Raw genomic sequence first — 27,358 nt, 5'->3', positions numbered from 1 at the left:
CCCGCGCGGGGAGCGCCCCTTCCCTCCGGCCGCCCAGCGTATTTACGCCGCCGCGCACGGGCCGGTCCCAGCACCGCTGCTTGCGCGGGGAAAGACGTGCGCGACGGCGCCTCGAGGCCCGCGTTTCCTGCCCACGCTCGGCTCTCCCAGGCTCAGCAGCGCCAAACCATTAATACCTTCCCAGCCCAATTAGACCAGAGGCAACTTCCATTGGTCAGCTCCGGGGCTTTCCCCCAGACTCTCATTTGCAATCTGCGCCGTCGATCAATGTGTGTGTTTTTAGCACCCCCCCCGCCCGGCTCCCACCCCCCGCGCGCGAGCGAGGAGACGCGCCCGCTGCAGGTAGAGCAGCGCCTCCGCTGCTGGGGACGTCGCGTCCTCAGGCTTTTCTTTGCAAAGGCAGAAAAGTTTCCGCAGCGCGCCTCCGAAGAGTTCCCTTTGGGTTTTCCCCAGCAGCCAGGCTCGGGGAAGAGGAGGAGGAAGCTCCCGCTATGCTCCGAGGGGAGGAAGGCGAGCGGCCGCTGTGACCGGCCACCGCCACCGCCGTCCCGTGGCTGTCCCGCCGCGCCTGCCGCAGGTTGCTGCCGCCGAGCGTTGCTCGAAGAGGCGGCGGCGGCGGCTTTCGCAGGGCGAGCGCCCGGTGAGGAAGCTCGCCCGGGCGCCGCGTGCGCGCGCGTATCCCCGTCCCTCCCGCTGCAGCCGAGGGGGAGGGGACAGCGACGAACCGCGCATTGTTCCCCTGGCAGGCGACTCCTCCCGGGCCGGGGGCTCCTCGCCTTTGTTCCCCGCCCGCCCGCGCCTGGCTTTCCGCGCGCCCCTTCGCGCGACCCGCGGCGTAGAGGGGCGCCTTCGCGGGCGACATGGACGCGACCATTTCCGAACTCCTGGAGCTCTTCCTGCAGAGCCCCTTGGTGACCTGGGTGAGTTCGCCGCGCGGCGTGCGACGCGGTCCCGGTTGCTTGGCGGGGCGCGGCGGCGGGGCGCTCCGCTCGGAAGGCCGGCGCAGGGCGGCGGGGAAAGCCCCAGGGGGCTCCTTCTCGGGGGCACTGGGAGGCCCCCGCGGAGAAGCGTGCGGTGGGGCGGGGGCAGGCTCAGGCTCCTGGGGCGACCCGCAGCCGCGAGGGCATGGTTGCGTCTTTGTTAGAGTTGCTTTCCTCTCGTTTCCGCGTGGAGACAAGTTGGTGCGATGCAACTGTGTGTGTTAATGTTAGCGGAAGTCACTTTTCTAAAATACAACGGAGAAATAAAAGGACTGGATTCCTTGAAACTGTAAGTTTTCGGAAGCGTGCCCGTTGCTAGGGTCGCCGGATCAACATGTAAGCACGCACACACGCAACAGACAAAGCAAATACTGTGCAACGGTGCTAGGAAGAGTGCATCCATTGTGCACTGCGGAAAGGAGACATCCGTGTGAAAGAGCCCCGCGCCTCCTGCACTGGAGGCTGCCTTCTGTTTTAGAGGATGTGGCGCTCTGCTCCCTGCGAGGTGTCAGAAGTTGCCTCGTGGAGTGTCTGTGAAGGGAAACCGTTTAAACTAGACGCGCCTGTGCCTTTTAACTGCTGAACCTGACTCAGACCTGGCACTGGCTCCCCAGATGATGCTCCTCTGTAAGAAGAAAAGGGCTCAGCGAAATGCAGCCCATGCGTAGCGCTGGCTTGCCATGTGCTCCAATGTGCACGCACACCTCTTGCTGCTCTGCTCACTCTTGCCAGCCCCGTGGCTTTCTTGCCCACTCCTTCTGGGCAAACTGTGTCCATATGGTGAAGCAGTTGTGGGTGTGGGTGCTGGTGCGCGCACCATCATACATGTGGTGATATTCTTGTGCTTTGTGTGCTACTTCCTATGCATAAATGCTGTTTGTGTAAGAAACTTCTTACTGGTTTAGTTCGTGGTACATATTCCTATTTTTGGATAAGAATGTCCTAACAAGGGCAAGAAGATTTTGCTCACGTTTGCTAATCAGGTGTTCTGAGGTTTGAAAGAGCAAGTGTGTCTGCTTGTATCCAGAGGAAGAAAAGTTGTTGAGTTTTGAGAGGTCCCAGCAGGACTTAAGTTTTTTTGCACTTCTGTCACAAAATTATATCCTGTTAAAATGTTTCTCAGAATGGGAGGAGCTTGTGGAAATAACTGCAAAGAAAGGAAGCTAGGTTTTTTTAGTACACTTTAAGAAGTGGTGTGCAAAAAAAGTACTTTTTTCCTCCTCACAGCCTAACGTTACCTTTATGTTTGACTGATGTGTTGAAAGCAAAGGGAACAAAGAATGTTTAACTTGGGCTGGATTGTGAAGACAATCAGAATGAAATTAAGGGCAGTCTCTTTCACTGTTTGTCATGAACAAGATTTTTTCTTCCGATATTGTATGCATCCCCATCTGCATGCAAATTATGCATAAGGCTCTAGGCTGGGTTTACCCATGAAGAATAAGATGATACACTTGATTGAACCAGAGCACATTGCAGGTGGGCGATCTGCAATTTTTAACCTTCTTAAAATTATCTTCTTGTAAACAGAAGAATGGCAGAGCAGAGAGAGGGCTAGGCATAAACCTTCCCTCCCAATGTATAGCTTATGCAAGGCAAGTTCTTGCATAGACAAGGATTCTAGAATTTTCACTTGTCCCAGGACTCGGACTGTGTAAGCATTCTGTCATCCCATTCTGCTACACATGTAAGTCCAGCCCTAAGTATCATCTGGTATGCTAGCAAAAGTAATAGGAGTGAGCTAAGTTTATAATGCTCACTCGTATTAGAAAGCAAACCTTTTGTTAATCTGGCCACTCAAGACTTAAAACAATCCTAGTCCTGATTCCCATTCAAAACAAACAAACAAACAAAACACAAGTATAGCAACCTGGGTTTTGGATTACAGTTCCCACAATCTCCATCGGAAGCACCAGACTGCTTAGCCCCAGGCATTGTTAGGGTTACAAGGAGAATCAGAATGGATTTAATTTGGAAGAAAGCTAGAGCTTTCTCAAAAGCTTTTGAGATAGGTTTATCACAGAAACTATGATGGAGTTTCTTTAAAGTCAGTAGGTATTTTTTCCACATATCTTTATCTAGTTGTATGGCTGTAGATGTCTTGGGTGAGGTTGAAAACTGAGTTTCATTTTTGGGATCACTTTCTAAAATAACTCTTTTTTTCTGGCAGGTGAAAACATTTGGACCATTAGGGAATGGAAATGAAGAAAAGCTCTCAATGTACATGGATCTAGTAGATGGAGTCTACCTGAACAAAATAATGCTGCAAGTGTAAGTTACAATTAAATAATTGAGGGGGAGAAATGAGTTCGTGTAATGCTGTGCATTTAGATGTGATGGAATGAAAGCATTTATATTGGAAATCAGTGCCCTTGACTGGATGCCTTAGTTTCTAGGTTGGGTGGCCATAACCCTTTCCTTATTTGCCAATGTAATCATGATTATCACAAAACAGCATTTCCCTCTATGCTGCTCTATTCCTATTGAGAGTTTTTCAGTAAAGGGTGCAATCCTATGCATGTTTAGGTAGAAAAAAAATCCTACAATGGTGGGAGTTGCAGGAATGTATTTTGGGCCAAATTAAAAAGGAAATAGTATGTTCCAAAACCCACATTCTTGTGCAGGAATACATCTCAATGGTGGCTTTTTTGAAAAGGAAAAAAAAGATCCCATTGTTCAGCAGTAGAGTATATGATTCACACACACATGATTCCAGGTTCAAATCCTGTCATCTCCAGTTAAGGAGCAGGGCTGGAGATGATCTTGGGGTTGCCAGTTGGTGTTGGCCTGCCTATTTCAGCCTGGGTTCCTCCACCTGTTTTGGCATACAATCCCTGCTGTTCCTGACCAAGGAGCATGGTGGCTGGACTGATGTGAATTGGGATGCAGGGATGCGGACAGTGTGATGCTAGATGGACCAAGCAGTTGGTGTAAGCCTCTTCATACACAGTGTTGTTACAGGTGGGATAATAAAAGCCTTCCTTTTAATAAAAGCCTTCCTTATTAAGTAATGCTGTTGAGATACAGGACTGTTTTCTTTTTAAATGTGAAGCTTTAATATACCACATGTTCATCCACTGTGAATACACTTCTATGTATAAATTGAACTAAATCTGTGTTTACAAGCTATTCCAAGCATGGAACCATGAGATAAGTACTTATCCTAAAACAGTCATGGAGGGAGGTAGGAAACAGTGGTGTCTGCAAGAAATTTGATTTGTGCATAAATAATTCTCCCGCTCTTCATTTTTTTTTTAGCTCAGTTAAGCCTGACTTTGACCACATCCCTTCCTGTTGCAGAGTTTGTAACATGATGAAACGGACCAGTTTCATGTGTGCTTCATTTAAAAAAAATGCCTTTCAAAGAGATGATCGTATTTAGTCTTTAGAAGCTTTCATTTCAAAAAGGTATAAAGTTGTCTTCAAGCTGCTGCTGCCGCCATCCAATAGAATTGAGTTTAAGCATTCACAGATATTCACAGTTACAGAAAGAAATGTGAAGCATGTTAAAAACGGCAACTCTTGGAATGCCTCCATGGAACTGCTTTTCTTTTTTCCTTTATAGGGCCTTTCTCTTTCTTTATAGGCTTCATGGCAGCAAGCCAAGTTATGGCTCGGCATCAGCAAAACTAAAACCTTTTTCTGGAAAGGTTGGGTCCATTTAACCAAAATGGTGGCATATGTTTACGCCTTAGTCTAGGCTTGCTACATGGCATTTCCTGACTAGTTGTTTAGATTCTGTAAAGCACTTAACTGCCTTGCCTGTAAATCACGTACTTTTTTTTCTTCCTCCACACCCACAAATTGCTCTTTTCTCCTTTGAAGGCTCCATGAAGAGAAGAATGAAAATGCATTTCAAATGCAGACTCATCAGTTTTCCAGGCCTGATATAAATCTGTCCTTACGTATTTGGCTTGGTTCCTTCTTGTGCTGGCTCCTGCCAGATGTGATAGTATATTTTCTGACTTGTTGCAATAATGTAAGTTACCTTGGCAGATGCTCATGTTCCTTACTACCTGCTTTGGAGCATCAGTACATTAAATAGCAAAGTTCCTTCTGTTAAATTGTCCAAAATTTTTCTTGCCAGTGATGCTAAAGCTGTCCTTTGTTCTGTTCGTTACCTGAATACATGGCTTTACCTCTTGATGGCTGGATCTGGATTGTTCTGTTTTCCCGTTACTGCAGCCAACTTCATGGTGCAGCAAAGCTGTGTTAACAAGAAGAGGTTATAGAGGAGGCTGTATTATTAATAACACTGATACTGCTTTGCATAAGAGCTGGTGTGTTTTGGGTCTTGAAAGTAGAAGAAGAAACTGCCTCTGGCATTGAGTTGTGCTTTCTTATCATTGCTTCTCTCTGTAAAAAACTGTTGTGTTCAGCCATATCATGCTAAGATGTAGTGGGTTCCTGTGTTACCATTTTATTTGAGAGTGACCTAAGAGAGTGACTTTGCTTGGACCATTTGCTATGGTCTCCAGCTTGAACCAAGGTTCCTTGGGTCTTGAATCAAGATACTGGCCTGGTTCACACATAGTGCTAATCCTTTAGCCCGTGGTTTGTTGCTGTATACAAGGTTTGTCTGATGATCAAACACATATAGTTTTTCTCGGTCTCTTGGTTGTCTGTTTCCCCCCTTTGTTCACTTCCACCCTGAAATCCCAAATGTCTTTGCAGTGACAACCTGTAATTTAAACAACCCAGAGTTCACAACTGAATGACAAACTATGGGCTTTCTTTCTGGGTTCTTTGTGGCTAGCAAACTGATTTGTTAGGATGGCCATGTTCATATACCAGCATTCAGCAACTCATACCATGAGTAAATGTTGCATACTAAGCAGGCCATCAGCTTTCAAGCTAGAATGGAATAAATGTTTTGATGAAAGAGCAATGCATAGAGTGGATCTAAGCTCATTAAACTAAGTTGCTGTGTTATATAGATTTTAAGGTAGTACTTTCTTACATTTCAAAGCAACAGAATAGATGGGTTACCCAGTGTGCATAGATCTGGCAAATGTAGATGCTGGTCTGTGGGTAGGTGGGTGGGTGGTGGAGCTGTGATTTGATAATTAGACTACTGGATTGAAGATGGTGTGACTGTGGGCTTCTTTCCCTGCAAAACTCTTAGCTTTCATTGTCTGCATTTCGAAATTTGGCAATTGATTTATAGCCTGCCTTTCCTCCATGGAGTCTGAAGTGGAGTTCATGATTCATACAAGAAAAGGCTCTCTCCAGCTGCTAGTCCTGATGGCTATATACTGCTTCCAGTAGCAGAGGCAGTGTGCACCAGTTGCTGGAGAGCATGGGCTGGAACTGTTGAGGGATGTTGGGAGCCATAGGCTAAAACATCTGAAGGGCCACGAGTTGCCCATCCTACAGTAGAAGAGGCTTCTCCAGCTTTGGGTCTCCAGATGTGGTTGGATTACAGGTCCCATCATCCCTGACCATTTGCCATGATGACTGGGGTGATGGGAAGTTTAGCTTAAGCATATTTCTATTTACAACTGAGGACCTCAACATGGAGAACTCAATCTTTGGAGACTGAGTAAAACCTCAGTGCCTCCAATAGCCTTAGTAACTCTGATGTGCTTTGAACAGACATTTTCTCTGCCTTAAAGGCAAGAACAAACCTGCATTCTGTTTCATGGCAGTGCATTTAAGTCAGCACACTCCCTACACTCTAGTTGAGACTAAGGGACCAAAACCAACATTTATTTTCTATCTAACAGTTAGGTCTTCTTTGCTATTGCTTTTACTCTGATACACATGCCAGGCAGATCTGGACTTGAGTGGAAAGAGGGGTGCTTTTAAGAACTGAATTGGGGGCCCCTGCACCTATTCCAGAGGAAAAAAAGGTGGGGGTGATGTCGTCGCTAGACAGATTCTAAGCAGCGTCTGTTTTGGCTAACACCTAAATAGTTTTATCTCTTGCTGTTCGCTTAGGGAATTATTTTTAGCTCATTGATCTAACCTGCCCACATCACTTTTCCTGTTCAAGAACTTTTTGGTCTCTTTCCCCTTCAAGATGATTTTATGGGTTAGTTAGAAACAAGCTTGAATCTGGGTTGGTCATGAGGTGCAGGGCTGCGTTGATAAAATTGGTCACGAGCTGGGCTTTTGTTGTGAATTGATTGACCAAACTTGGATTCTTTTCATTACATCTGTGCTTTTAGTGGATTTATGGTAGTTTTAATCTCTTATGAACTGGGTATAGCAGTTTTATGTTGCAGTCTTAGCATGCTGTGATGGTTTATGTGAAGTTTTAAATGCTTGCAAGTGACTAGGATTATTTATTTCTTGATAAAAGCAATCAATGCATTTTATAAATAGCTGTGGTTGATTAACAACAAATCTATTGAAATATTTGGCCTGCGGATAGATAAACTGATAGAAGCAAACCTTCAGTCAGCCCACATAATCTGCATAATAGACTAGATTCAAACTAGCTGGTCTGTTCTAGTGGGCAATTCTTCAAGCCTAGCACAAATAGTCATGCATTCGTTGTTACAAACTAGCCTTCCCCAAGCCAGTTCCCTCCAGCGGTGTTGGACTGCAGCTCTGATTGTCCCCACCCAGCATGGCCACTGGCTGTGTTTGCTGGGCTTAATGGGGTTTGCCCCACAAGGCATCCGGGGAGTCCAGCTGTCTCACTCAGACTAAGCCTGGTAACAGAAGGAGACAAACGCATAGGCAACATGCCCTTTCAGTAAGTTTCTCTACCAGGTAATGCACAACCCTTGACTAATATCTTCGTGACAACCTACATTTCTCTGAACTCATGGGATACATATTAGCTTCATGGGATGCTGCATAACTGTTCTGTCTTCTGGTCATTCAACAGGAACTGTGTAGTCTCATAGCCAGAGTGTTAATCCGGGGCTTGTTTTGTTTGGTGGTGCAGTGGTAGGAAGAAATCAGAAGAAGGAAAATTACGTATCAGGAGTGGCCAGACTTGCTCAGTGGAAGGGCCACATACTGTCAATGTCAGATGCTTGAGAACTGCGAGACGTGAACAAATATTTATTTATTATGACCAGACAGACATTGCTACAAGAGACATACTGCAGATAAGAGGTTTACTTGCTGCATAGATACTATCCGCAACAAACCCTTCCCCAAGCCAAGGAACAACGAGACATCCAATCAGCTTGTTTAGTAAGAAGAGGCCCTTTACCAATCATAGGTTACAATTGTGTTGCCCTTTTTTAAAAAAGTAGCTCAGGATGGTGCACTTGAAAACCGCCATTTTAGCTACACAGGAACCCTCTGAGGTAGGCTGAAGTCAAATGACAGCATCCAAACAAGCTCTGTGGAGCCTCCTGGCTATTTTGAAACATGGGCCACGTAAGAAGCAAATGGTTGCCTTTCCAATAGGCTCCAGTCCCTCTGCAGTCCACTTTGGTCCGTACCATTTCTCTAATGGCCTCTGCAAAGGTGAAGCCAAGCAAAGGACTCGTCACAGTAGCTCTAAACTAGACGTGCAGTTTTGTTTTTCTCTTACCTCACTTCCATTGTCCCAAGCTGAAACCCCCATTGGGCAATCACAGACGCCCCCACAGCTGGTTGAGGGTTAGAGAATGGCAGTGCCTTGGTACAGCGACTTCACTGGAAGATGTTCTGCTTGGGACCAAGGAAAAAGGCGCAAACAAGAATATTGTGTTGGCTTATTTTGGCCCCTCTGAGCCGCAGAACAAACTCAAAGAGCCACATGTGGCTCACGAGCCTTGGCTTGGCCACCCCTGTCATATATTGTGAAGAAATAGCAGCAATATCTCCACCTCTCATGGCTACTTGCTGGTACTTTCTGTAGTGCTGTGCCTCTGTTAGGGAAGCAGCTTTTAGCTATCTTGTTATGGTTCCGCACCCTGCGGTCCAGGATGGGCACCTGAAAGAACAAGAGCAGTTGCATGCCACATGCCCAGGAGTGTTGGGCATCACATTTCTACTTGTTAAAAACAATTCTCATTTAAGTTGACACAAGATGGTGTAATGGTTGGTGTGTAGAACTGGGGCTTGGACTCAGCCAGGAAGCTCACTAATGGTTTTGGGCCTGTCAGTGCCTCTGGGCTTAGCCTCCCTTTCAGGGTTGTTGTGAGGATAAAATGGAGAGGAGGAGGACTGTGTAAGCTGTCTTGGGCTCCTTGCAAGAGGAGAAAGGTTGGGTATAAATGGAAGGCACCAGGTTGCGGGAAGGCCGGTTTGGAATACCAAAGTACCCAGGAAGATTTCATGCAGAAATGCTTTTTCTCACAGTCTGTGGCTACTCTCTCAACATATTTATCATCAAATCTGAAGAACAACTCATGGCCCAAGAACTAGGATGGTTCACGTGGCTTGGAAATGATTGGCATTTTGATATGGAAAAGTTACTCTTTTTCCTAAAAATCTAGGGCGCATCCCTTCCACTGAAACTTCCAGTAGGGTCAGAACAATTAAAATAAAGTTAGTCTTGATGCTAGAATTGGCATTGGCAGAGTGGAGTTTTGTATTTTCTGTGCCCCTTGCTCTCCAGTGGGCCCCCCAGGGCTGCCAGATGTGAAGCAGATGCTGCCAGCTGGCCCCCAGGATGCTCCTGACCCCTTGCGCTTGCTTGTAGGCTTACCCAGCATCCCTGTAGTAGGGGTGCTGTCACCAGTGGGTATGTAGGAGGGGCTGCCCATGAGGCAGTGCTGGAAAGCTGGCTGAAGGTAGCCTGCACAGATGCCCCCACCCCCAACCCAGAAATCAGAGCTGGACCTGGGCCTGTTTCACACAGTCCATAACTGAACCTGGACCTAGTGCAGGGTTTGGACAAATTTGTGGGGAATTAGTTTATGAGTGCTTATTAGTCCTAATGGTAAAGAGTCATACTTCTAAAAGAAGAGGCATTTGTGCCTTCATAGCGGTCTGGCTTCTGCTTTGTTTAGAAGCCATAACAGTCCATCATTTCTCTCCAGTTGTTTCATTATCCACAACCTATGTGTGTATTACTACTTCTGCCTGAAGAAGGAATGAACCTTGCCCATGTGAGAGGACAGGGATTATAAAAAACAGTTTGGGGATCCCTGGGAGATGAGAAAGTATTTGTTTGGCTACTTCATCCTGTGAATGGTTTTTGTTAGGATTTCCCAACTAGATCACCCCCAGATGTATTATACTACAACTCCCATTATCTGCAGCTAGCATGTCAGGAGGGACCAGGTTGGAAAATGGCTGTCATTACATTTGTGTGCGGCAGAGGAGGGAATGTAAGGATAGCTTTAACATTTTTATGCTTTCTAGTCTGTAAGTAAAGGTATTTAATTCAGAGTTCCATTGAACCTTGCAGATTTAACTTTTGTGGATTTGATTTTTTATGAGGTTGCTATCAATAATTAAATGGGATTTTGGGGCTGTCTTGCAACCAGTGGGAGTGAAGATATGGGACAGTGGGGAGAAGTAATCCAGTACATGTAAGTTCAACTGTATTAAGAGTTAAGGTTGGGGATGCTAGAGATATTCACAGGTTTTCCACTTTTGTGGGGAAAACGTGGAAATGTGGAGGGCCAGTTATACTTTGAAGGAAGAAAATCTGGGATCTCTCCATCATCTTCTGATTGTGCATTTTCCAGAGGTCTTTGTCTGGATGGCATCTGAGAGAGCATGCTGGATCTGTGGTTTGTGTTGGCCTGGGAGTTCTGAAGAACATAGTTATTCAGCTCAGGCTGAACAAAAGAACAGCAGGCAAATAGATACCTGTAAGGGAATCTGCTTCTATCCCTCCTGTATTTCACAGGCATGCCTCTTTGCCTATTGTCTGTCCTTAATGTTTTATGAACAGTTCCCAGGTGACAGGCTGAAAACCCAAGTCTCTTCTACTGTTTCAGGGGATGGGGCTGTTGAATTCTCCCATTATGACAAGTCCAACACTGTCACTGAGAACTCTGTTTTTCTCTAATGTTATCTGCATGTAATAATGGCAAATTGTGAGTTAATAAATTTGTAAGGATGTGTGTTGTCCCTCTAAACAACCCAAAAAGCCTGGGTTCAGCTGTGACAGTAACAAGCTACAAATTTGCATTCATAGTTTGCTACTGGAAACTGGAGGTTTGTAGGTAGGTTAATATTTATTTATTTGGATATTTTTTATCCCTTCCAATTACATTGTGCGTCTCTGGATGGCTTACAAACAGAACACCCAATAAATACATTTAAACCCATAATAATTCACAACTGAGGATAAAACATAGTTAACATATTTAAACATTAAAATTACAGGAAAATAAAAAGGTCTTGACCTGGCGCCGAAAAGCATATAACAACGGCACCAGGTGGACCTCTCTGGGGAGCGCTTTCCATAGTGCATTCCAATTAATTGAAGATTACTTAAACTTGCCATGTATTCCTGCAATTGTGGCTTAATTAACCTGCAGTTTGCCAATGAACATAATCTCACAGATTCCTAACTAGTTCTGTCAGGCCAGTAAAATACCTGTGAATGGATTAAAAGATGGTTGGTTCTCAGTGAACATGATGAAGGTAAAAAGGGCAGTTGTCAAACATGCACAGGCTTCCTTGCATTCCTTTGCCACTGTAAGTTCCCAACATTGTTGTCTGGTTGGAATGGCCATGGAGAAGTTTTCCAAGAGTTGCTAATGCTGGGAGTTTCATTTAACACCTGTTGCATTTTACAGATTAAAAAGTGTTCATTTGTAATTAGCTAGAGACAGCAATAACTGTGTAGGTCCCATCTAATAAAGACAACTAGAAAGCAGTGACTCATCTCAGCAGCCCGTAAATAATGCTGGAATCAGAATGAGACAAGTTCACCAGCTGTGTCTCCTCTGCTGAGAGACATGCTTTCAGCAGCCCAGAACCAAACCATCATGAATGCAGTATTAGGCCAGACATTAAAACAGCCTTTCTTGTACTTTGCACAGTATGGCTTAGCAGTCGCCTCTCAATAAAACACCTGTCTGATGCTGCTCAATAAAACATCAGAAGAAGAAATGCCAAAGTAGCAAAAAAACAAAGTTATAGCTTGGAAATATTAGGGTATAGAACAATATTAGTTTGTTCTGGAGCCCACTCTTGGTTTATTTTAGACAGTTCTGGCTACTGCTGTGCATGTACTGAGTTTGAGCCCTGCTTGTTTTATTTCTGTAAGGAACTTAGCTCCTTCCTCCCAAAGACAAGTGTTCTTGAACTGGCTAGAACAGGCCCTGGAATGTGGTACCCTGTGCCAGGGTCCCTCAGCAAAAGGGTCAGTGTGTAGAAAGGATTCCCAGAAATAGTGCACACACCTGCCTGAAAGTTTTCCTGTGCTTTGAACAAAAACCATTACCCTATCTGTTTGGTATTTCAGTTAATCTCTGCATTTTTTAGCATAAAGCTTAGACATGAGCTTGTTTTTCCATCATACCCTTTCCAGTACTTGGCACTGTAATATAATAACAAGCAATAGAAAATCAGCCATCGGAAGTCATTTATCTTTCATGATGATAGTAAATCTACAGTAGGTGCCAAGCATCCAAAATAGGTTCGTTTTTTTCCCTTTTCCCTCCTCCCTCTGACTCAGGGCAGTAAGTTAATGGGTACCGACTCTGTTTAATAGCCAGAAGAGAAATGTGAGCGTCTCTTTGAAACATCCTCTCCCCTTGTCTTGGTCTCCCCAAGCTCCACTCCTTGTCTTTGGCATTCAGAATTTCAAAAGTGAACCTGACACTCCGTGCAGCATGCATGTAACTGGAGGTTTGGATGGTGTCCAGCATTCAGTGGCCAGACTACTTGGGAGACAAAGACCTGAAGACCAGATCTTCTGCAGTTGAGACAAATGAACTAAAATACAGTTCACTGTGCCCATGACTGTGCTTGTAAAATGTCTGGAGGTCATGTCATGTCTCATGGTATAACTGCAGTTTTTGTGTGTTTCTATGGAAAAGTGCATGGTTGCAGTGCTAGATACTATCTGGGACAATGGAGAAATGCAAGAACGTCTTCTTTTTATTTATTTTTTATTAAAATTTAAACTAATACTAAAAACATCAATTCTCACATACATTGGATTTACTGGGTCAACCCCCTGCTACATATTTTTTTAACATTCTATAATCATATTCAAATCAGTTTATAATAACTTGAAAACATCTCTAAGTTTATGCCAGGTCCCATTTCTCCAGCCAATTATAGAAAAAAATCCAAGTTTGATAGAAGTGAGAAATGCAAGAACTTCTTAGAGAAGGCAGAGATGCCATAGGGCAAGGATAAGCAACTTGCAATCCTCTAGATGTTTTGGCTTACAAGTTCCATAAACCCTAGCATGTATAGTTAAGTTGATGGCTAATGGGAGTGGTGGGCATTGATTGTCCCATGATGCAGCAGTGGCTGATGGTAAAGGCTTCCCTCTGCAGCTGTCATTGCATTTATTGGTTTGCTCAAAATACTTGGGTATCTGTCTACCATCTACAGAGCTGCCTTGCTCTGTATATATTCAAAATATACATGTGCTTTACATGTGCAAAGGTTTGAACCAGTGTAGTGTGCAGGATTGAGGACTTAGGTGATCTGAGTTCTAGTCCCCACTTAGCTCACTGGGTGACTTTGGGCTCGTCAAAGACTCTCAGCCTAGCCTACCTCAAAGGGTTGCTGTTGTGAGAATAAGATTGAAAGGAGCTAATTTCCTAATAGAATGTCATGTGGCTGCTATGCACAGGGATATGGATGTATGTGGATATGGATGTATGTGCATTTCTCTGAATTTCTTTTGAGAGTTCTGTTGAATCTGTATGCATTGCTGCAGATATATTTTGGGTGTATTTCTGAGCATTCTGCAGAATGTGTATGTGTGTGTTTCTCAGAATTTCTGAGGATTCTCTTGATTGTATTCGCAACAGCTTAATGGAACTACACAGGAGGGAAAATTATATTCTTTTCTCATCTAATTAGCCATTAACACCTTAATTGAATTTCCCTAACAGCCTCTTAGTAACTTAATAAATACATAATGGAGACCATCAGATTCAGTGCTCTTATAATGTGTTATCAAATCATGATGCAACAGAAAAGACTGGTAAATCTGAAACTGAATTTGAGCATGTATTTGTTTCTTTTTTCTTTGTGTTGTACCTCAAAAGTAATACCAGCTAACTCCCTTTAAGAAGCGCCTCTCCAACCTGCAGGCAGGCACAAATATGGGGAGCCCCTTGAGTGTGTGTAGGTGGGAGAAGATGGTAGGTAGGTAGGTAGGTAGAGACAGCATTTGGCAACACCATTAGCTCTTTAAATTATTTTCTTATCCCTGCTTTCTACAAGACATGGCATTCAAGGTGGCCTGCAGAATTTCACAAACAAAACAATGCTGTAAAAAGCAGCACCGTAATTATAGATGTTCTTATTTGTTCATCCCACTTACTGCTTTAGACCTGATTGGGGGAAAACAATATTTATTATATTTTAAATACTTATATCCTGTAATTCTGGACTGTGTCTGCCCAAAGCAGCCAAGCAACAATATAGCAATAAAATATGATGAGATGTGACATTATTAATAACGTTATCTTAAAAAATAGCACAATTATGAAGCGGAAAGTGATGATTAGGGCATGCTGCTCTCCTTTGTTTAAGACAGAGTCTCTGACCTCTTTGGGTCCATGGGGATATTTGGGCGTTTGAGAAACTGTTGTGGTATCCCTGCAACATACTTAAGTACCTGCCTATCACTTTTATGCATCTCAGACTGCATCTTATTCTGCAAAAATGTTTGGTTTCGTGTCTGTTGGATGCCACAGCATCTCTCTAACAAGGGATTGTTGAACTTGGGTAACTGCTCGCCATTCAGTACACCTAATGCTGTTTATTGGCATATGACTTGGCAATGTTCAGTATGTAACTTCTTTCTGGAATGAAGTTATTACATGTACATTTTATGCCAGAAAATACTGTATTTAATCTTAAATACTGCCCAGCACACACACTTTTAAAAGTTACTTATTTGCTTCATGGAAATTAACAAGTGAGAGTGAAAATGAATTCTTTGTACTCCTTGTACAGCTAAAAACTTGCAAAATTGGAAAGATAAATTCTATTTTCCTATAGTGCAATGGATTGAAAGCTTTTTATGTATATGAATGAGTGGTGTACAGATGCCATCTTCAAATAGATTCTTATTTGAACTGTTCTTGTTGAAGCCTGTGTATGATTCCCTAGAAAGTAGTATGCATTTCTTGTAAATCATATATATGTGCATTTAAAGAAACTAAAAGCAAATATTTTAAGTCGGTGGGGACCTCACTCTGGGAGCCCCTTTGTGGGCACAATTGGAGGTCCCTGTGGAAATTGGGGGATTCTAGTTTAGGGCTGTATGGCTGAGATTTCTAGGGAAAGCGAAGAGATATAGCTGAATCTCAGTAGTTTCCCACTGCTTGTAAATTGTTAGCTGGCAATTCCTCCCAGGAGAGGGGAGTAAATCCTACCATCCAGGTGGAAACTAAATCCTGTTCAACTGCCCCTGGAAATGGAGAGGGAACAGTCCAGCCTCCACTGACAAAGATGACCAGGAGTGAGAACAGTTTATCCCTTTGGAGCATTTTGAGGGTTGCAGGAGTAAATTGTTTCCTGTTGGTGTGATGGAAATATTTCTGACTTTCTCAGGCAGTCTTTCCCACCTGTACCCTTCAGATGTCTTGGACTACACTCCTAGCATGTTGTCTGAAAGATGCCAGGTTGGTCACTGGGCATGTTTTGTCAAAAGCTAAGAAAGAGAGGTTTGGAAGTTAGATCTTGCCCCATTCTTTCTGCCAACTATGACAAAGGTCTCTCCATTCCTCCTTTTTTCCCTACCCCCAAACTTGTGAAAAAATTGCTGGCAGTTAAGAAAGTGACTATGTCTGAGTGAAAAGGGAAGCTGCAAACTGTGAGTAGATGAGAATCAAGTGTCTAATTCTCTTGCTTCAAGGCCAAATCATGTCTTTTGTGATGAAGCCAATTTAACAAGCCACAGGTTTAACAACCTAGAATTGAAAACCTTTTGTTGGTAATCTTTCTCAGACATCTTTGAAAGCCTGAAGCACTTTATCATCACCTGCTGTAATTTTAAAAGTTATTATTATGCATCTTATTTCTTGCTTGTGGATGAATCAGATTAAGCGCCCTGTAATGAGAGCTTTGCTTTTGTTTGTGAGCAGTTAGTGTGCTTCTTGCTCAGCACCTGCTTACCTAACACCCGCTGCTGGGTCACAGTGCAGGAGGAAGGCAGTGGGCAAATTCCCAGTTGGCAGACTGAGTCCCAGTGGACAAACCCTCCCTGCGCCCCAGTCAGGGACATGCTTTTGGGCATATTTTTGAACCCTTGGCCTATACTCATTTGAGGAACTCTAGAACTGTTTGCATGGATGGAAAACATGTTGTGTAAATCAGTCCTAAACTGATAATTTGAGGTTTTTTATAGTGGATCTGCTAGACTTTGCATAAGGCAAGAAACTTCCAGATGTACAGCTGAAAATAAGCATTCTCTTACACCAATGTTATGCAACTGAGACTGTAAATACAGTAGGCCAGCTTCCTAGTCCTTAATTTCTTTGATTTAATAAATAAATGTCTAAATGAAGACCACATAATGCCAATCTTTGCCACAACATTCAATGTCTCTAACTTTACTGCACAGCTGATCATGCCTTTATGTTTTATAGCACATAAAACTTCTGTATAGCCTGAAGGGCCTGATAACTGCTTAATCTTGAAAGTTAAGCAGAGTTGGGCCTGGTTGAACTCTAGATGGGTGACCTAAATGTTGTGAACTGTCCAGAGAGCTTCAGCTGTGGACAATATAGAAATGTAATGTAATAATAATGCATATAGTAAGTTGGGGATAGTGCAGAATAATTTCTGCCTGATCTACACCAGAAGTAGACAGATTCTTCAGGGAGGGTCGGAGGATGGGCTGCATCACTGCACACTGCAGGTGAGGTAAATTAGTGAGATTCTAATGTCCTGTGTTTTGAAGGGGGTAGCAGGTTAGGAACAGAAGAGTAAAGGGGAATTTTTCAGTGGGTTGATTATCATCAAAAAAATAACCATTCCCCATATCTACTTTGAAATAGTATACTCCATATTTCCAGTTCATTCTCCAAAACAAGAGGATCAGGCTTGCTGGGGATAATGGGAGGGAGAGCATGCTTGTATTCTTTGTTGTAAACCACCCAGAGAGGTTTGACTATGGGCAGTATAGACAAGAAATGAATAATATTTTTGTGTCCTGCTTGTGGTTTTCCCACAGGGGGCTGGTTGGCCATTGTGTGAGCAGAATGCTGGATTCGGTAGACCCTTGGTCTGGCCCTGCACGGTGGTTCTTATGTACTTATACAAGTGCTACTTTCATCTTATTTGCTTAACTTCTGTGCCACAATAATATGCTTCGCACCTTCACAGTGTCGCGCAACTTGGGCCAATTAAATCCTTTTCTGTTCCAGGTTGTAATGCAACAGGATGTGAAAAAGTCAAAGGGGCGTGTGAGTACTTAGGCAAGGCACTGAATCTGTCTGAGGAGAGGATGTTTAGAAAATGCAGTACTGACTCAATACAGTTAGGATTTCATTCTGTGCACCTTGTAGGATGACTTTGTGAGGAGGAGGAGGGGGAGTTAGGAATGTATGGGGAGATTTGAAGGTGGGGTGAGGCAGCAAAGGAGCAAGTAAGATTTGAGGGGGTGCCTGGGAAAGAGTGTCTTTTAATGGTGGTTTGATTCCCAAGTCCCTTTTACTTTCTAAAATTCTAATCTTTGTTTTGTAGAGATCCAAGGCCAACCAACCAGCGTGTCAATGAGCATGTCAACAATGATACCAACCTCCGGATTCAAAACCTCACTATCTTGGTCAGAAACATCAAGACATATTATCAGGTATTTTCTTTGTACATTTTACTGGCAATACTAAAGTATATCTGTTAGAGTCATTGTGAGAGACTTGCACAGGAAATGAAGAGGAAGTTTTATGTTTGCTGAAATATTTTCAGTTAATGCAGTTCATTGTAGTGTGTGAGAGGTATGTGTGTTTTAAGGGGGAAATGTATATAGTTCTACAAAACTGCTCAAATTGTTTAATACCACCTGTGAAATAGTTTTGGGTAGATTCTTGGAAATCTCTTTAGATAAACACAGATATTCCTTTGAACATGCCAGAATAAGTTAGCTCCAAGCAATGAGCTTGTTGCACGCAGTGTGGTTGTTGGTAACCTTGACATGTTGGCTATTCAAAGGATTTCCTGTTTGAGCATCAAGCTTTGATCAGTAAGGAATGATCTTGCACAACACACTCCTCCTAGCTGGGCTAACTCTTTTCTGACACCTTCGATTTAAAATGCATTGAAAACTATATATGGGAAGCCTTTTGCTTTGCATAACTGGCATTCTTGAAAGGCATATTCAAAATAAGGGTAATCTCTATGCTTATATTTTAAGAAGATTTCCATTCCTATTCTGCAAGAATGCTTTCACAAAATGGGTAATTGGTAAGATTTTTTTTAAAATCAGAACTAAATGTCAATCCTAAAGTAGGAAATATAGAAATACTTTCTTCTGCAAGGAAGGTGGCATTGGCATGTTAATAGCCTGACATGCCTGATCGTGGGAGCTAAGCAGGGTCAGGCCTGGTTAGAATCTGGATGCTTGATTTGATTCCTGCATGGAGCAGGGGATTGGACCTGATGGCCTTCTAGGCCCGTTCCAACTGTATGATTCTATGATAGTGTATCATAACAACACTTTCTTATTAAGCTGATGCAAAGCACTGATCCTTATCTAACATTTTCTGTCCACCTGGATAGGCACATCTCAAACTGGCAAGATTACTTCATGGATGGGGAATTTTGGGCTTCAGCTACTTAAATTATCTGACAGTGTATGATCATACCATCAGATTGGAAATATTTGATTCAAAACAATTCAATCTATTTTCATTTTGGACACTGCTAGCACATAAACCATACTTTGTGGTAAAATCCTGGTTCCTGCATTGTCTGAAAGAAAAACTGGTGGAAACATTTTGTAGAAATGTAAAATGGTTTTGGTTCAAATTCTGAGGTTGATTCCTTTACAGATTTGTTAAAGGTCTCAGAGTTACCTGATTTCAGCCAATCTCAAATGAGTTGGAAATGGTTACAAATGTTGCAGAAAATGTGCCAGGTGCCCCATGTCTTCCAACCATATTCAAACTTTTGGAAAGATACCAGTGGTAGAGTTCTTTAATCCTTGGTTAAGAAAAAACTTGCATTACTTGCAGTTGTGGTCTATTTTATCCCAGGTGAAATTACCTCAGGGAAGACAAATGCCACATATAAAAAACCTTTGTTCTGGCTGAAGTTTTCAGTCAGTGTAAGAACTGCTTTCAGCTGTCAGCAACCACAGGTAATTTATGGTTTAATCCTTCCTGAGGTTGTGGAAAACAAGAAAATCTGCATAACATTCCTTGATTCATTTACCTTTTCTCTGCATAACAATAATTTATTCTACTAGCTTTAAAAAAATCAAAACAAAGTTTTTCTTCAGTGTAGTTTAAATCTGTTTGCCGGATGTTTTAGCTAAAAGCTGTAGCTTTAAAAAGAAAACAAGATGATGTGTATTAAACCTTCTTTCATTTCTTTGCTTGGGGTATAAAAAGTACCTCATACAACTAATCCTGTGAATATTTTGGTGTACACTTGTGCTCTGGGCATGTTTGGGCTTATAAGGAAAAAGAATAACAGCAAGATGCTGAAATTTGGAGGTATTTTAGATTAGGGTCTTTGTGACAATGTATTAGAAGGGCTAGTTAGTAGGACTACATAGGTCAAAATTACAGGATTGAATGAGAGCTAGTAGGGTGCCATTTACCCCATGTTGCAGAATGCCTGTGGGGCAGAATCTGACACTGTCATTCCACTAACATAAATTATGTTGCCCTAGCAATGTACACTACAATAGTAATCTCTTACACTATTGCAGCATACTTTGCTTTAGCAGAATGACATTGCGGAATGCTGCAATGATGCTTAGCTTTGCTCTTTGAACTTTCATTTAAGCAGTATATTTTTGGGTTGCATTTCTGCACTCTATTTGCTTCCCATTCATGTCTTATTCTGAATTGCTAGAACATTGTTTTTGACAAAGTATATTATTTTGCAGTTCTAGAATCATATCCTGTGCTTACCATTCAGTATTGGGTTGAAGTCCTGTTAGACTAGTCAATTTAAGTTTCTTCCATTATACACAATTTATTCTTAATACAATGGCGTAGCCTTTTCTTGAATTATTCTTTGTTTCTGTTTCGTTCCTTTTGTTAGCAACTCTAATCTTCCTTACCATCAAGATTTTAATATTATGTTAAAATGATGCTTTTTCTCAAAACTGATTTGTATTTTACTGGGGAATTAAGTTGTGCGGAGGATTATGAAGCATGGAATGTTTCAGACCTGTCCTATACTCTTGCCTGTAGCATCAAAGCTTTTGTTAACCTCCACTTACAGTTTTCAATACAATACCAATAATGAATGTATATAGAAATACCATTGCAGGTAGTGCTTGATGAAATGACTGAGAACTTTTTTAAAAGCAAACCAGCAAGTTGATTAATCTACATATATTGTTTTGAGTAAACAATAGAAGATATGGATGGATGGATGGATATCCATCTGTGGTATGTGATGCATTGAAGGGTTAATTTCTGAGCATCCTCAGCAATAATGCTTCCCTCAATTCAATAATTAGAGCAGCTTCCCTTGTGAAGTGCTTCCATTGTGTAGCGTCTGGGAACTGGCTTGTATTGTTCATCCCTAGTTTGCTTATGCTGTAAATGTTCCCATAGCACAACAGAGTTTTACAAGTTGATGTTCCTTTGAGAGATTCCCAGTAGGCTTGGCTCTCAGTTGAGTATAAATTATTGCTACTATTCAGTTGTGTTTTACTAAAAAGATTAGGCATATTTCACTGTATCTTACTTAGGTTGAGTAATTGAGAGGACAGGAGTAGATACAAGCTTTGTATCCCCCAAGATATGCAAAAAAAAAAAAAAGTTTTCCCCACAGCACATTACATGCACAACATAATGGATGTCCATGTTCAACATTTAATGGACTAAATATGCCATCACAGAAGAGCAGCTATAGTGGGCTGGCACAGTCAGATGGACATTTTTGCTATCTGGATTATTGGAAAACCTTACCAGTACCAGCACACTGTCATGTGCAGAAGCTGTGACTTTCACTCAAGGTCCTTTCTAAGAGTTGGCTGTCTGCACTGTCTATGGTGCAGTTAACCTTACTATCTTGGCAGATAATTGTCGACCATCTTTACTACTTTGCTGTTGAGATAGATTTCTACAGAGCCAAAGAAGTTGCTGGAGGAAGGAGCTATAACTCTAAATCAAGCAGCTAACCTGTTTCAGCATCTCACCAGTTACAGGCCACTGAATTTCTTTGCCTTTTTTTAACCATCTCATAAATCCAGTTGTTGATGTAAAGTAAATAGTAGACATCTTTATTTCATAAGGGCAAGAGACCTAATGGCAAGACTGAGCATGTTTCTGTTTCTTTAACATTCCCCTCTCTGTCTCCAATTTTTTAATTGTGCTGCTCTTTTGTCAAGGTAGTGCTTTTATCTTTGGAATAAGCTATATGCTCTCAGAGTGTAAATGAGGGCACTATCCCAGGCCAATTTTGCTACTGCTTTCTTAAGCAATGAAGTTGAACTATGTGGGTTTAGGAAGGTATGGAAAATACTTCAGTTCAAAGCAAAATTAAACATACTGTTGTGTGGTGTGTAAAACAGTTGTACCATCTGGTCATTCTCGGAATAATTAGTTTGAAACCTCTTGTCTTTAGTGGGTTTCAAAACAAGCACACACCAACTCAAAGTCTTGGGAAAATGCATTTTAAACAATATCTAATAGCAGGAGGTGGGCCAATTTACCAAGTGAAAATTTGATTGATTTAAATTACAGCTTGGAAATGGGAAACAAAAGTTCCTTGGAAACAATAGAACTGGGTTCTGCTGTTTCTCAAAGGAAGTGTGTGAAAAATAAGTGCCACATTTTTGATGTTGCTTTTCCTTTATCCAGTTTGTTGCTAAATCAGTGTTTCTTGTATGGGATGATGTCTTGAAAAAAACAAGTGTGGCACCTTAACACTTTGTTATTCTTTGCCATATGAAATTACAGAGCAAGCACTTCTTAACCTCCTTATGTCACAATCCTTGTGTTTATTCTTCTTAAGAAAGCAGTATTAATAAACTTCTGGTTACCTCTCTCCCTTTATAAAAGACAACTATAAATTTATTCTGTAATTTCTGAGTGTAACATTTCCTGTGTATTTTTCCTTTTTGGGGTGGGGGTGGTAAGAGAGCAGGGCTCTGAAATTATACCTCTAAATAAAATTCCTTTAGCTTTGTCTCTGATACCTGAGACATTAAGGCTGTTAATTTTTTTCTGCAAAATTGGATCTGAAAATACATTTATGGAATTTTGATGCCCTTTTCTTCATCACTGGAGGGAGAATTATTCTCTGTTTTAAAAATTACTTGTACAAAGACTGAAGGGCTGGAAATGCTGGGTTAAAATGAATGCTGTACAAGTGGATTTCTGCAACAGAAGTTTCCCTTCACTTTCCCACGTGATCCCAAAAAACTTTCAGAGGATCTGTTCATCTCCCAGTATTGCAGGGGGTGGAGTGGTGGAAAAATAATAAAATCTTTTAGTGTAGTCCAGTCTGATGGTGAAATGACTTGCTTTAGCTGAAGTACAGGCAAAAGTGGAATGCTTTTTGGGAGTAGGGCAATGGTGATGCTTAGCTAGGAAACCCTGGGAAAATGACTGAGACTGCTTTACATGTCACCAGCCTCTGACGTGTAGCGCTTCATCTGTGTATCTCTACTTTACCTCTTCAGATAATAGAGATTCCTGCCTGAATCAGCAAAGCACATCATTTGAAATTTCAGCTGTGTGGGGGTAGGAGAAACAGTGACTAGGTTTGAATACTATAGCATCCTATACTGCAGGTTGTTTTGTGCAGAACTGGACCACTTCTGTAAGTGGCTTGTTTGTGGACAACAAGCCACTGTGACAACCCATGGCTTGCTCTAGGTGGTATTGCATTCACGGTGAGTTGTATCCTCTAAACCCAGGTGATTGACCCAGTTCAGACTACAGGGAAACTGCAAGCCTGGCAGAAACAGCACCCCATGCTGAACTTGGCTTGGCCACCACTAGTGGCAGCTGCTCCACCACATTCCCAGGTGGCACTTGAAGCAACTGTCACTGGCTTGGTATTTGCCATAGTGACAGCAGTGCATTTGTGGTCACCATCTTTTCTCTCATTTTTTGAAGGAGTCCCATGGAAAGACCGAGGGAGACAGAAGGCTAAGCCTGGTTATTTGTTGGGTGCAGTGTACGTTGGTCCACAAGCATTCCACACTGTGTAGCCCATTTGCAGGGCGAGTGTCTTGTCATGAAGAAGGATCTTCTTGTCCCATGTGAACCTATCCAAACCCTGAGATCATCTTTGGGAATGAATTCTCATGAGAACTTTTCAGAAAAGTGCTCCAAGTACAGGGCAAACCAAACTTGTTTGGAAAAATGAGGAAAAGAGAAACAGAGCTTGATAGACACATCCATTCCTATGTGCTTTGGTTACTCCTATATGTGATGCTTGCTATTGAATTCTGTGGCCTGAATTGCTTAATTTTGCTTTGCGTTAACCTTCAAAGGATCTTGGGATGGAGAGAATGCATTGCCACATGTGACCTGTTGGTGCTGAGAATTATAAGTGTTTAAACCTAGATGTGCAAAGCAGATAATTGTACCATGGTTCCAGACAGGAGACAAACAGAGTGCATAAAGCGAGTGGCTTAAGTGTTGTGGTCTCCCAGCAACTCTTATCTCCTTAAAGACAGCTAATCTATTAACACTTAACTGAGTGGTACTAAGAACACCAGTGACAGATGAAAGAAGTTCGAACCATTCTGATTTGAGGCAGGATAAAAATTGTGACAAAAGTTTATTTTTATGTTTGGCTGTTGCTTGTGGGCTTTTTTATCTATTAAGTGGATGCTTGGCCCCTATATTATTAATATAAATCATATTTTTATATAGAGCAATATGATCCAGATGTTAGAAGAGCTGGTAGTCTAGGGATACAGACTTAGAACCCTAGTGTGTTGTCTGTGTGGAACAGGAAAGAGGAGACAAAGAAGTACTACTCCTCCAATTTGGTAACTAATATTGCAATCCTAGATACAAAGGGGAGTGAGTCCCATTGCAGATGTATGTTGCCTTAGTTCTGAATGATGTAGGAAATCTGCCTGGGCAATAACATGCCATATAGAGGCAGAAACACACATCACTGAAGGGTCCCTTCATACACAAATGGTCCCTGCATTGAAAGTAGATGTCATGGAGATTTAGGCAAACCTTCTTTTTGATAAAATAGCTTTCTGTGTGGAGGGACACTTGGATTTGATTGTGGAGTGGTACAATCCAGGCACAGGTCTAGTGTGTTAACATGCTGATACAAGCCCTATAAATTTGACAGATCTTTGTCACAGGATTCTGTTTGTGTGTTTTCACACATTCTCAAATAGAGCTAAGTGGGGTACTTGATCTCATAATCATGACTGTATGTGGCAGCTCAGACCTGCCTAGCCCATGCTGATTTGGGCATGTGCCGGGTTTGACTTTTGGCATATCACTACGTATTACTGTGGTTGTGTTCCAAACATGGAATCTAGCCTATGGAAACATGGTTTAGTCATATTAGAGTAGATCCACTGGTATCAATGGTACAGCTACACACCGTTGTCATGTTCTTTTTATTTCAATGAATGCATTCTTAAGTATAACTAAATCTGGATCCAACCTTGCATACTTTTTAATTCACCGGTGCTATGTGGACTGAACTGGTATACCTTTAATCCAGAGTTGATTTTGATGTGAGTAGGCCCATTCAGTGACAATGAAACAAATGTTTTGTAGGGTGTCTTGAGGGTCTTTCTAACTGTATATTGAAAGGTTGCTACTTCGTAATTGTGAACTTGATTGTAACATAGATATTCAAGGTTTTAAGGAGGCTGCTAATATAAACTGAGAGGCTTAGAAGATGTGAGGATATGGAGGACTTGATTTAATTCATCTTGTTCCATATTATCTTGCGAGTTGTTGTTTGATTTATGGCATGGATATTAGAAGCTCAAGAAATTGTTACCGGACAATCCAGAAAATTCAGATTTCACTACAGAGTAATTTGGTTTGAGTTGACCAAGCTAGGTTGCTGCTTGGATAGATTCAGATTATCAGTTTCCCTCCCGGTCAATAACATTCTACATAACAAATGTTTTAGAAGTTAGGAAAGACTCTGCATACTTCAAGTAGATTTGCAATTTACATTACAGGCATTTTATGTTTTATTTATTTGAAAGTATTTTTATCCTGCAGCTCAGCGAAAAAGGCTCCCAAAGCCTTATCTCCATTTGGTAAAACAGTATAGTCCCTGACCACAGATTTACAACTTATGAAAACCTGTGGAAAATACAGAGGAATTATGTAACATTTTAACTTAATTTACAGGACAGTGTGCTTTTAATATAGATCTGAGGTGAATGAGATGAAGTGTGTTGGCAATTCTTAAAGCATGTTTTTCAGGTGGCTGTGTTAAGTAGGTAACATGGATTTATCATACAGGATGGTTATTGTTTGACCTACAAAGAAAATATATAAAGCATTTGGGAATTTTGGAGAGTTACATAAATGCTAGGCAATATTTACCAGCCTGTTTCAAAACCCAGCATACAGCTTTGTGATGGGGACTTGGAAATTAAGCCATTCAATTCAGCATGCTTTAATTTGGCTAATAAATAATTTATTCCACAGAATGAAAAGGTTTCTGTGGAACAGTCACTGGCTGTCAGAGTTGCTGCATATGAGGTACCACAATTTAATTGCAGTGAGGCACTGTTTCAAAATAAACAACCTTCAGCCATTGATAGTTGAAACAAATGTGGGTCATGCATAAAAGACCTCTGTGTTATCACCTGCAGTGGGTACAGCCTCCAGTCTGTAGTTACCAAGAGGCCCATAGTGTTAAGACTGTTTTGACACTCATTGGGTTAGAGGAAGGAAAAGGTCAGTTTAGGGTTAATGCTTGGCTTATTTGGAACAGCTGTGTTGTCCCAAGACTTAAAAGGCTGTGCTCCCTTGGGAACCACAAGAATCCTTAACTAGAAAATGGAAGCAGGTGACTTGCTCTCTTATAGGCATCTGTTGGCTTATGGAAACAATATTTGGCAAATACCAGATTTAAACACCTCTTAAAAACCACCATATAAAATTAAGGTTCAAGTTGTTTGAGCAAGTAAAATTAGGCCTGCATGTGGCCTTCTGATCTTTTCATTGCATTACAAAGGCATTTATGACTGAAGCAGTGGCGCCTGGTTTTTATATGAAGCAGGTAAGGAGAACGTGGGCTATGAAGTCCTGTTGGATTTCTTCATGCTTTTTAAGGATTGCAGAGCCTGCTTTCCAAGCACAGGTAGTAAATAAAGTGAAAATTGTTATCGTTATTCTCATTATTAATTTTATTTCTCTACCCCACAATAGCCAAATCTCTCTAGGTGCTATACAATTTATAAAATACAATATGAAATATAAATAATAGTAAAACATATAACATCTCACTACAATTTAAAAGCAGATTTGAACAACATAAACAGCCAGGACATTTTAATACAGCCCAGCCTTTTTAAATAGCTCACAGTGTCCCCCAGTTGCTACTTAGAGATATTAAATGCCTCAGCATAGGGAACAGTCTTAGCCAGCTGCAAAAAGGATAGTAAGGTGGGTACCAGATGGGTACAGGGGTAAGGTGGGTATCATTGGGAAGGTTATTCCAAAATTTAGAGGACACCACCGAGAAGGCCCTCTTCTTCATTGCCACCAACCAAGCCTCCATTGAAAGAGGCAGTTGGAGGGAGACCTTGGATAATCATATGATAGCATCCAGGTGTAGCCCCAAGCCATGTAGAGCTTAAAACCAGCACTTTAAATCAGGCACAGAAGTATATAAATACCCAGTGCAAGTGGGCCAGAACTGGTGCTTTGTAGTTGAATCTTCCGATTCTCTTTATTGACTCATGGATGGGGGGGTGGTTCATTCTGAAACTACCTGACATCTAAAAGGAGCATCTGGAGGTGTGAGGGCAGGCTGATATGGCAACCATCAAACCTGTGGATCATGGCACAAGTGTTAGCTGGCTGGGCCACATTTCACTTAACAAGCCACTTCTTCCAGTGCCATATCTTCGTCTACCTGGTATTGCACTGCCAAGGGTCAAATGAGGGAAAACATGTAAGGCACCCTCACCCTTGTGCTTTCCCAAAGCAGCAGACTGAAGGGGCACACCCCCTTTGTTG

General features: G+C 42.0%; 1 protein-coding gene across 1 annotated transcript in view; it reads left to right on the top strand.

Annotated features, from left to right (window-relative positions):
• Positions 1-832: 832 nt before the first annotated feature.
• The window catches only part of LOC123026337 (protein Daple-like), a 67,741-nt gene continuing 41,215 nt past the window's right edge, over positions 833-27,358 (top strand). Inside the window, exons 1-3 of the mRNA XM_044435842.1 lie at positions 833-920; positions 3,151-3,251; positions 17,721-17,829. Of these exons, the coding sequence (XP_044291777.1) occupies positions 861-920; positions 3,151-3,251; positions 17,721-17,829 (270 nt within the window). The 5' untranslated portion in view covers positions 833-860. The remainder of the gene's footprint in view (positions 921-3,150; positions 3,252-17,720; positions 17,830-27,358) is intronic.

This window comes from Varanus komodoensis, unplaced genomic scaffold (assembly GCF_004798865.1).
Source record: "Varanus komodoensis strain SLA01 unplaced genomic scaffold, ASM479886v1 scaffold3, whole genome shotgun sequence".
Classification (NCBI taxonomy): domain Eukaryota; kingdom Metazoa; phylum Chordata; class Lepidosauria; order Squamata; family Varanidae; genus Varanus; species Varanus komodoensis.
The sequence above is the reverse complement of the archived record's forward strand: the minus strand, read 5'-3'. Positions and strand labels throughout refer to the sequence as shown.